This window comes from Oncorhynchus mykiss, chromosome 1 (genome assembly GCF_057628025.1).
Source record: "Oncorhynchus mykiss isolate SJ-2025 chromosome 1, ASM5762802v1, whole genome shotgun sequence".
In the NCBI taxonomy this organism is placed as follows: Eukaryota; Metazoa; Chordata; class Actinopteri; order Salmoniformes; family Salmonidae; genus Oncorhynchus; species Oncorhynchus mykiss.
In genome coordinates this window covers 90,302,058-90,314,590 of record NC_143022.1, presented here as the reverse complement: position 1 = coordinate 90,314,590, position 12,533 = coordinate 90,302,058, and the positions used below count along the sequence as shown (strand labels likewise).

The window sequence follows — 12,533 nt, the reverse complement described above, 5'->3', positions numbered from 1 at the left end:
AGACTGTCTGGGACAAGAATCACCTGTCCTGAAGTATTAGTGGTCTATTACAAACTGTCTGGGACAAGAATCCACCTGTCCTGAAGTATTAGTGGTCTATTACAAACTGTCTGGGACAAGAATCCACCTGTCCTGAAGTATTAGTGGTCTATTACAAACTGTCTGGGACAAGAATTCACCTGTCCTGAAGTATTAGTGGTCTATTACAAACTGTCTGGGACAAGAATCCACCTGTCCTGAAGTATTAGTGGTCTATTACAAACTGTCTGCGACAAGAATCACCTGTCCTGAAGTATTAGTGGTCTATTACAAACTGTCTGGGACAAGAATCCACCTGTCCTGAAGTATTAGTGGTCTATTACAAAGTGTCTGGGACAAGAATTCACCTGTCCTGTCTGGGACAAGAATTCACCTGTCCTGAAGTATTAGTGGTCTATTACAAACTGTCTGGGACAAGAATTCACCTGTCCTGTCTGGGACAAGAATCCACCTGTCCTGAAGTATTAGTGGTCTATTACAAACTGTCTGGGACAAGAATCCACCTGTCCTGAAGTATTAGTGGTCTATTACAAAGTGTCTGGGACAAGAATTCACCTGTCCTGTCTGGGACAAGAATTCACCTGTCCTGAAGTATTAGTGGTCTATTACAAACTGTCTGGGACAAGAATTCACCTGTCCTGAAGTATTAGTGGTCTATTACAAACTGTCTGGGACAAGAATCACCTGTCCTGAAGTGTTAGTGGTCTATTACAAACTGTCTGGGACAAGAATCCACCTGTCCTGAAGTATTAGTGGTCTATTACAAACTGTCTGGGACAAGAATTCACCTGTCCTGAAGTATTAGTGGTCTATTACAAACTGTCTGGGACAAGAATCCACCTGTCCTGAAGTATTAGTGGTCTATTACAAACTGTCTGGGACAAGAATCCACCTGTCCTGAAGTATTAGTGGTCTATTACAAACTGTCTGGGACAAGAATCCACCTGTCCTGAAGTATTAGTGGTCTATTACAAAGTGTCTGGGACAAGAACTCACCTGTCCTGTCTGGGACAAGAATCTACCTGTCCTGAAGTATTAGTGGTCTATTACAAAGTGTCTGGGACAAGAATTCACCTGTCCTGAAGTATTAGTGGTCTATTACAAACTGTCTGGAACAAGAATCCACCTGTCCTGAAGTATTAGTGGTCTATTACAAAGTGTCTGGGACAAGAATTCACCTGTCCTGAAGTATTAGTGGTCTATTACAAACTGTCTGGGACAAGAATCCACCTGTCCTGAAGTATTAGTGGTCTATTACAAAGTGTCTGGGACAAGAATTCACCTGTCCTGTCTGGGACAAGAATCCACCTGTCCTGAAGTGTTTAACTATGTGGGTAGTGCTGCACCCCAGCATAATGTAGTTTAACTATGTGGGTAGTGATGCACCCCAGCATAATGTAGTTTAACTATGTGGGTAGTGCTGCACCCCAGCATTATGTAGTTTAACTATGTGATGCACCCCAGCATAATGTAGTTTAACTATGTGGGTAGTGATGCACCCCAGCATAATGTAGTTTAACTATGTGGGTAGTGCTGCACCCCAGCATAATGTAGTTTAACTATGTGGGTAGTGAACCACCCCAGCATAATGTAGTTTAACTATGTGGGTAGTGCTGCACCCCAGCATTATGTAGTTTAACTATGTGGGTAGTGCTGCACCCCAGCATTATGTAGTTTAACTATGTGGGTAGTGTTGCACCCCAGCATAATGTTGTTTAACTATGTGGGTAGTGCTGCACCCCAGCATTATGTAGTTTAACTATGTGGGTAGTGTTGCACCCCAGCATAATGTAGTTTAACTATGTGGGTAGTGCTGCACCCCAGCATTATGTAGTTTAACTATGTGGGTAGTGGACCACCCCAGCATTATGTAGTTTAACTATGTGGGTAGTGCTGAACCCCAGCATTATGTAGTTTAACTATGTGGGTAGTGGACCACCCCAGCATTATGTAGTTTAACTATGTGGGTAGTGAACCACCCCAGCATTATGTAGTTTAACTATGTGGGTAGTGCTGCACCCCAGCATTATGTAGTTTAACTATGTGGGTAGTGCTGCACCCCAGCATAATGTAGTTTAACTATGTGGGTAGTGCTGCACCCCAGCATTATGTAGTTTAACTATGTGGGTAGTGATGCACCCCAGCATTATGTAGTTTAACTATGTGGGTAGTGATGCACCCCAGCATTATGTAGTTTTAACTATGTGGGTAGTGAACCACCCCAGCATTATGTAGTTTAACTATGTGGGTAGTGATGCACCCCAGCATTATGTAGTTTTAACTATGTGGGTAGTGAACCACCCCAGCATTATGTAGTTTAACTATGTGGGTAGTGCTGCACCCCAGCATTATGTAGTTTAACAATGTGGGTAGTGATGCACCCCAGCATTATGTAGTTTAACAATGTGGGTAGTGATGCACCCCAGCATTATGTAGTTTAACTATGTGGATAGTGCTGCACCCCAGCATTATGTAGTTTAACTATGTGGGTAGTGTTGCACCCCAGCATTATGTAGTTTAACTATGTGGGTAAATTAAAGGAGAAGTTCACAAAAAATCCAGGAACTGCCAAGTGATTCCATACATTGAAACCTCTGTAGTTCAGTGAAGTTTGCCCTTTCCTCCTCTGTCTCCCCTGGAGTGCAGAACTGAGACAGCTGCAGAAACGGGTCATGCTGGATGCCGGCCTCACTCTGCTCTGTTGTCAGTCGTTACGTATCTCAGTCTGCTATGGCAGTCGGCTACATAAAATATTATCTAAAATAATCACTTAGGTAGAAAAGTACACATTTCCTGATTCAAAACCGCTAGTAATTTTGACAAAATTAGCTAATGTGTACACTTTCAATAAAATAATGAATTTGTCCATAGTTTTCGTATTTATGCATTCATTGACAACGGACCAGAGCCAGCAACGTCACTAGTCACGTGACCCGCAGCTGTTTCAGTTCTCCAGTAGAGGGAGAGAGGGGGAGGGGGAGAGGGCCAACTCCACTGAACTAGTTTCAATCTATGGAATCACTTGGGAGTCCCTGGATTTTGGTCAACTTCTCCTTTAAGAGATGTTGGTTTATAAGTTCAATAAATGCCATTGGTCAATAAATTCCATGGCCTCATTGAACAATTGATTTAAACATTGAATGTGTTTCTTAACCTCTGCTTTCATTAATATTATGTAATCAGAGAAAAACGGGATTGAAGTCGTGAATTCACGCAGATTCTGTGGTTATTCATCGTGTAAGGCTTGCTTTGTAGTGGTTAAACAGTTTTCTGTTGTGTTACTGATGAACCAGAGAGAGGGGCTTTGTCCCAAGTATGTCTCCTGCCTCAAAGTGTTCATTTGTTCACTTCTAACCACTACTGGTTAGAGCGTTGGACTAGTAACCGAAAGGTTGCTGGATAGAATCCCCGAGCTGACAAGGTAAAAATCTGTCGTTCTGCCCCCGAACAAGGCATTTAACCCACAGTTCCCCGGTAAGCCGTCATTGTAAATACGAATTGGTTCTTAACTTGACTTGCCTAGTTAAATAAAGGTTAAATAAAAACATTTAAAAAATCATTCACAAGGAGATTACTGGTTTAAGAAATATGAAGGTAACTCCCACTTATCTATGCCTCCACCAATCCAATGCTTCAAGATTTGTGGGAAGTAGTGAACAAGTGCACACTTCAGGAGAAAGGGGATATTATTATGATGTACCCCTGGTTCAAGCCTAACACATTAATGAAACCTCAACTGTTTATCTTGTCTTCCTCTGCAGGAATTTGTTCCCAGCTAACCTTGTGGCTGCAGCATTCCGTTCTGTAAGTATATCTATCTCTCTCTTCACCCCTCGTCATCTTTCTCTCCTCTCTCTCTCTACCTATCAGTCTCTCTCCCCTCTCTTCATCTCTTTCTCTAACTTTCTTTCTCTCTTCATCTCTCTCTCTCTCTCTCTCTCTCACTCACACATAGTGTCCTATGCTCACCTCTTCATATATATACCATAAATCCTTTTCTTAGCGTTGAAAGTCTATATAAGGTCATTAAGGAAGAGACTCAGAATAAAGAGAGTTCTGCTCTCCCTCTCGTCTTAGCACCTCTCATCTTCCTTTCACCAACCGTTACCATAGTGAGGTGATTCCATTCCAAACAGCCTAGCAACCTGTCTCGCCTCGTTGCTCTTTAATGTGCCCAGTGGCTGCCCGGTACCATTTCCTGGAACTGTGTGAGTGTCTGTCTATTAAGGCTAAAAGAGGGTCAGGAGGGTTCAATTTTTGGGGAGGAACACACACACACGCAAATGTGTCCTTTTATCCATGTTCTCATGGGGACATTTACGGATTTCAGGTCCCCACGAGGATAGAGATGAACAAGACAAAAACACACACACACACACACACACACACACACACACACACACACACACACACACACACACACACACACACACACACACACACACACACACACACACAGAGAGCTGAATAATAATCATCAGCAGGCCAGGAATGAGAAATTACAGCCATGTAATGCCTTTTCATTTATAATACTGATACCAAACATTAACAAAACAACACCAAGAACAATTAATCATTACTATAATTCAGTTTTAATAAACCTGTTGTCATCTACTGTAGTATTACATCATGGTTAAACCTGTTGTCATCTACTGTAGTATTACATCATGGTAAAACCTGTTGTCATCTACTGTAGTACTACATCATGGTTAAACCTGTTGTCATCTACTGTAGTACTACATCATGGTTAAACCTGTTGTCATCATCTACTGTAGTATTACATCATGGTTAAACCTGTTGTCATCTACTGTAGTACTACATCATGGTTAAACCTGTTGTCATCTACTGTAGTATTACATCATGGTTAAACCTGTTGTCATCTACTGTAGTATTACATCATGGTAAAACCTGTTGTCATCTACTGTAGTATTACATCATGGTTAAACCTGTTGTCATCTACTATAGTATTACATCATGGTTAAACCTGTTGTCATCATCTACTGTAGTATTACATCATGGTTAAACCTGTTGTCATCTACTGTAGTACTACATCATGGTTAAACCTGTTGTCATCATCTACTGTAGTATTACATCATGGTTAAACCTGTTGTCATCTACTGTAGTATTACATCATGGTTAAACCTGTTGTTGTCATCTACTGTAGTATTACATCATGGTAAAACCTGTTGTCATCTACTGTAGTATTACATCATGGTTAAACCTGTTGTCACCATCTACTGTAGTGTTACATCATGGTAAAACCTGTTGTCATCTACTGTAGTATTACATCATGGTTAAACCTGTTGTCACCATCTACTGTAGTATTACATCATGGTTAAACCTGTTGTCACCATCTACTGTAGTATTACATCATGGTTAAACCTGTTGTCATCTACTGTAGTATTACATCATGGTTAAACCTGTTGTCACCACCTACTGTAGTATTACATCATGGTAAAACCTGTTGTCATCTACTGTAGTATTACATCATGGTTAAACCTGTTGTCATCTACTGTAGTATTACATCATGGTTAAACCTGTTGTCATCTACTGTAGTATTACATCATGGTTAAACCTGTTGTCATCTACTGTAGTATTACATCATGGTTAAACCTGTTGTCACCACCTACTGTAGTATTACATCATGGTAAAACCTGTTGTCACCATCTACTGTAGTATTACATCATGGTTAAACCTGTTGTCATCTACTGTAGTATTACATCATGGTTAAACCTATTGTCATCTACTGTAGTATTACATCATGGTTAAACCTGTTGTCATCTACTGTAGTATTACATCATGGTTAAACCTGTTGTCATCTACTGTAGTGTTACATCATGGTTAAACCTGTTGTCATCTACTGTAGTATTACATCATGGTTAAACCTGTTGTCATCTACTGTAGTATTACATCATGGTTAAACCTGTTGTCATCTATTGTAGTATTACATCATGGTTAAACCTGTTGTCACCATCTACTGTAGTATTACATCATGGTAAAACCTGTTGTCATCTACTGTAGTATTACATCATGGTTAAACCTGTTGTCACCATCTACTGTAGTATTACATCATGGTTAAACCTGTTGTCATCTACTGTAGTACTACATCATGGTTAAACCTGTTGTCATCTACTGTAGTATTACATCATGGTTAAACCTGTTGTTGTCATCTACTGTAGTATTACATCATGGTAAAACCTGTTGTCATCTACTGTAGTATTACATCATGGTTAAACCTGTTGTCACCTACTGTAGTATTACATCATGGTTAAACCTGTTGTCATCTACTGTAGTATTACATCATGGTTAAACCTGTTGTCACCTACTGTAGTATTACATCATGGTTAAACCTGTTGTCACCATCTACTGTAGTGTTACATCATGGTAAAACCTGTTGTCATCTACTGTAGTATTACATCATGGTTAAACCTGTTGTCACCATCTACTGTAGTATTACATCATGGTTAAACCTGTTGTCACCATCTACTGTAGTATTACATCATGGTTAAACCTGTTGTCATCTACTGTAGTATTACATCATGGTTAAACCTGTTGTCACCACCTACTGTAGTATTACATCATGGTAAAACCTGTTGTCATCTACTGTAGTATTACATCATGGTTAAACCTGTTGTCATCTACTGTAGTATTACATCATGGTTAAACCTGTTGTCATCTACTGTAGTATTACATCATGGTTAAACCTGTTGTCATCTACTGTAGTATTACATCATGGTTAAACCTGTTGTCACCACCTACTGTAGTATTACATCATGGTAAAACCTGTTGTCACCATCTACTGTAGTATTACATCATGGTTAAACCTGTTGTCATCTACTGTAGTATTACATCATGGTTAAACCTGTTGTCACCATCTACTGTAGTATTACATCATGGTTAAACCTGTTGTCATCTACTGTAGTATTACATCATGGTTAAACCTGTTGTCATCTACTGTAGTACTACATCATGGTTAAACCTGTTGTCATCTACTGTAGTGTTACATCATGGTTAAACCTGTTGTCACCTACTGTAGTATTACATCATGGTTAAACCTGTTGTCACCTACTGTAGTATTACATCATGGTTAAACCTGTTGTCACCTACTGTAGTATTACATCATGGTTAAACCTGTTGTCATCTACTGTAGTATTACATCATGGTTAAACCTGTTGTCATCTACTGTAGTATTACATCATGGTTAAACCTGTTGTCATCTACTGTAGTATTACATCATGGTTAAACCTGTTGTCATCTACTGTAGTATTACATCATGGTTAAACCTGTTGTCATCTATTGTAGTATTACATCATGGTTAAACCTGTTGTCACCATCTACTGTAGTATTACATCATGGTAAAACCTGTTGTCATCTACTGTAGTATTACATCATGGTTAAACCTGTTGTCACCATCTACTGTAGTATTACATCATGGTTAAACCTGTTGTCATCTACTGTAGTATTACATCATGGTTAAACCTGTTGTCATCTACTGTAGTATTACATCATGGTTAAACCTGTTGTCATCTACTGTAGTATTACATCATGGTTAAACCTGTTGTCATCTACTGTAGTATTACATCATGGTTAAACCTGTTGTCATCTACTGTAGTATTACATCATGGTTAAACCTGTTGTCATCTACTGTAGTACTACATCATGGTTAAACCTGTTGTCATCTACTGTAGTATTACATCATGGTTAAACCTGTTGTCACCACCTACTGTAGTATTACATCATGGTAAAACCTGTTGTCATCTACTGTAGTATTACATCATGGTTAAACCTGTTGTCACCATCTACTGTAGTATTACATCATGGTTAAACCTGTCATCATCTACTGTAGTATTACATCATGGTTAAACCTGTTGTCATCTACTGTAGTATTACATCATGGTTAAACCTGTTGTCATCTACTGTAGTATTACATCATGGTAAAACCTGTTGTCATCTACTGTAGTATTACATCATGGTTAAACCTGTTGTCATCTACTGTAGTATTACATCATGGTTAAACCTGTTGTCATCTACTGTAGTATTACATCATGGTTAAACCTGTTGTCATCTACTGTAGTATTACATCATGGTTAAACCTGTTGTCATCTACTGTAGTATTACATCATGGTTAAACCTGTTGTTGTCATCTACTGTAGTATTACATCATGGTTAAACCTGTTGTCATCTACTGTAGTACTACATCATGGTTAAACCTGTTGTCATCTACTGTAGTATTACATCATGGTTAAACCTGTTGTCATCTACTGTAGTATTACATCATGGTTAAACCTGTTGTCATCTACTGTAGTATTACATCATGGTTAAACCTGTTGTCATCTACTGTAGTATTACATCATGGTTAAACCTGTTGTCATCTATTGTAGTATTACATCATGGTTAAACCTGTTGTCATCTACTGTAGTATTACATCATGGTTAAACCCGTTGTCATCTACTGTAGTATTACATCATGGTTAAACCTGTTGTCACCATCTACTGTAGTATTACATCATGGTTAAACCTGTTGTCACCTACTGTAGTATTACATCATGGTTAAACCTGTTGTCATCTACTGTAGTATTACATCATGGTTAAACCTGTTGTCATCTACTGTAGTATTACATCATGGTTAAACCTGTTGTCATCTACTGTAGTACTACATCATGGTAAAACCTGTTGTCATCTACTGTAGTATTACATCATGGTTAAACCTGTTGTCACCTACTGTAGTATTACATCATGGTTAAACCTGTTGTCACCATCTACTGTAGTACTACATCATGGTTAAACCTGTTGTCACCTACTGTAGTATTACATCATGGTTAAACCTGTTGTCACCATCTACTGTAGTACTACATCATGGTTAAACCTGTTGTCATCTACTATAGTATTACATCATGGTTAAACCTGTTGTCATCTACTGTAGTATTACATCATGGTAAAACCTGTTGTCATCTACTGTAGTATTACATCATGGTTAAACCTGTTGTCATCTACTGTAGTACTACATCATGGTTAAACCTGTTGTCATCTACTGTAGTATTACATCATGGTTAAACCTGTTGTCATCTACTGTAGTATTACATCATGGTTAAACCTGTTGTCACCATCTACTGTAGTATTACATCATGGTTAAACCTGTTGTCACCTACTGTAGTATTACATCATGGTTAAACCTGTTGTCATCTACTGTAGTATTACATCATGGTTAAACCTGTTGTCATCTACTGTAGTATTACATCATGGTTAAACCTGTTGTCATCTACTGTAGTACTACATCATGGTAAAACCTGTTGTCATCTACTGTAGTATTACATCATGGTTAAACCTGTTGTCACCTACTGTAGTATTACATCATGGTTAAACCTGTTGTCACCATCTACTGTAGTACTACATCATGGTTAAACCTGTTGTCACCTACTGTAGTATTACATCATGGTTAAACCTGTTGTCACCATCTACTGTAGTACTACATCATGGTTAAACCTGTTGTCATCTACTATAGTATTACATCATGGTTAAACCTGTTGTCATCTACTGTAGTATTACATCATGGTAAAACCTGTTGTCATCTACTGTAGTATTACATCATGGTTAAACCTGTTGTCATCTACTGTAGTACTACATCATGGTTAAACCTGTTGTCATCTACTGTAGTATTACATCATGGTTAAACCTGTTGTCATCTACTGTAGTATTACATCATGGTTAAACCTGTTGTCATCTACTGTAGTATTACATCATGGTTAAACCTGTTGTCATCTACTGTAGTACTACATCATGGTTAAACCTGTTGTCATCTACTGTAGTATTACATCATGGTTAAACCTGTTGTCATCTACTGTAGTATTACATCATGGTTAAACCTGTTGTCATCTACTGTAGTATTACATCATGGTAAAACCTGTTGTCATCTACTGTAGTATTACATCATGGTTAAACCCGTTGTCATCTACTGTAGTATTACATCATGGTTAAACCTGTTGTCACCATCTACTGTAGTATTACATCATGGTAAAACCTGTTGTCATCTACTGTAGTATTACATCATGGTAAAACCTGTTGTCATCTACTGTAGTACTACATCATGGTTAAACCTGTTGTCATCTACTGTAGTATTACATCATGGTTAAACCTGTTGTCATCTACTGTAGTATTACATCATGGTTAAACCTGTTGTCATCTACTGTAGTATTACATCATGGTTAAACCTGTTGTCATCTACTGTAGTATTACATCATGGTAAAACCTGTTGTTGTCATCTACTGTAGTACTACATCATGGTTAAACCTGTCACCATCTACTGTAGTATTACATCATGGTAAAACCTGTTGTTGTCATCTACTGTAGTACTACATCATGGTTAAACCTGTCACCATCTACTGTAGTATTACATCATGGTAAAACCTGTTGTTGTCATCTACTGTAGTACTACATCATGGTTAAACCTGTCACCATCTACTGTAGTATTACATCATGGTAAAACCTGTTGTTGTCATCTACTGTAGTACTACATCATGGTTAAACCTGTCACCATCTACTGTAGTATTACATCATGGTAAAACCTGTTGTCATCTACTGTAGTATTACATCATGGTAAAACCTGTTGTCATCTACTGTAGTATTACATCATGGTTAAACCTGTTGTCATCTACTGTAGTATTACATCATGGTAAAACCTGTTGTCATCTACTGTAGTATTACATCATGGTTAAACCTGTTGTCATCTACTGTAGTATTACATCATGGTTAAACCTGTCACCATCTACTGTAGTATTACATCATGGTAAAACCTGTTGTCATCTACTGTAGTATTACATCATGGTTAAACCTGTTGTCACCTACTGTAGTATTACATCATGGTTAAACCTGTTGTCACCATCTACTGTAGTATTACATCATGGTTAAACCTGTTGTCATCTACTGTAGTACTACATCATGGTTAAACCTGTTGTCATCTACTGTAGTATTACATCATGGTTAAACCTGTTGTCATCTACTGTAGTATTACATCATGGTAAAACCTGTTGTTGTCATCTACTGTAGTACTACATCATGGTTAAACCTGTTGTCACCTACTGTAGTATTACATCATGGTAAAACCTGTTGTTGTCATCTACTGTAGTATTACATCATGGTAAAACCTGTTGTTGTCATCTACTGTAGTACTACATCATGGTTAAACCTGTCACCATCTGCTGTAGTATTACATCATGGTAAAACCTGTTGTCATCTACTGTAGTATTACATCATGGTAAAACCTGTTGTCATCTACTGTAGTATTACATCATGGTTAAACCTGTTGTCATCTACTGTAGTATTACATCATGGTAAAACCTGTTGTCATCTACTGTAGTATTACATCATGGTTAAACCTGTTGTCATCTACTGTAGTATTACATCATGGTTAAACCTGTCACCATCTACTGTAGTATTACATCATGGTAAAACCTGTTGTCATCTACTGTAGTATTACATCATGGTTAAACCTGTTGTCACCTACTGTAGTATTACATCATGGTTAAACCTGTTGTCACCATCTACTGTAGTATTACATCATGGTTAAACCTGTTGTCATCTACTGTAGTATTACATCATGGTTAAACCTGTTGTCACCTACTGTAGTATTACATCATGGTTAAACCTGTTGTCATCTACTGTAGTATTACATCATGGTTAAACCTGTTGTCACCATCTACTGTAGTATTACATCATGGTTAAACCTGTTGTCATCTACTGTAGTATTACATCATGGTTAAACCTGTTGTCATCTACTGTAGTATTACATCATGGTTAAACCTGTTGTCATCTACTGTAGTACTACATCATGGTTAAACCTGTTGTCATCTACTGTAGTATTACATCATGGTTAAACCTGTTGTCATCTACTGTAGTATTACATCATGGTTAAACCTGTCACCATCTACTGTAGTATTACATCATGGTTAAACCTGTTGTCACCTACTATAGTATTACATCATGGTTAAACCTGTTGTCATCTACTGTAGTACTACATCATGGTTAAACCTGTTGTCATCTACTGTAGTATTACATCATGGTTAAACCTGTTGTCATCTACTGTAGTACTACATCATGGTTAAACCTGTTGTCATCTACTGTAGTATTACATCATGGTTAAACCTGTTGTCATCTACTGTAGTACTACATCATGGTTAAACCTGTTGTTGTCATCTACTGTAGTACTACATCATGGTTAAACCTGTTGTCATCTACTGTAGTATTACATCATGGTTAAACCTGTTGTCATCTACTGTAGTACTACATCATGGTTAAACCTGTTGTCATCTACTGTAGTATTACATCATGGTTAAACCTGTCACCATCTACTGTAGTACTACATCATGGTAAAACCTGTTGTCATCTACTGTAGTACTACATCATGGTTAAACCTGTTGTCATCTACTGTAGTATTACATCATGGTTAAACCTGTTGTCATCTACTGTAGTATTACATCATGGTTAAACCTGTTGTTGTCA

General features: G+C 37.9%; 1 protein-coding gene across 2 annotated transcripts in view; it reads left to right on the top strand.

Annotated features, from left to right (window-relative positions):
- Window positions 1–12,533, top strand: part of LOC149985681 (neutral amino acid transporter A-like) — a 95,292-nt gene that overhangs the window by 18,059 nt on the left and 64,700 nt on the right. For both annotated transcript variants that reach the window (XM_090181749.1, XM_090181739.1), the window contains exon 2: window positions 3,801–3,843. Coding sequence is in view for 1 of the 2 variants with exons in the window: in XM_090181739.1 (XP_090037865.1) it covers window positions 3,801–3,843 (43 nt within the window). In the remaining variant the exon portion in view is untranslated. The remainder of the gene's footprint in view (window positions 1–3,800; window positions 3,844–12,533) is intronic.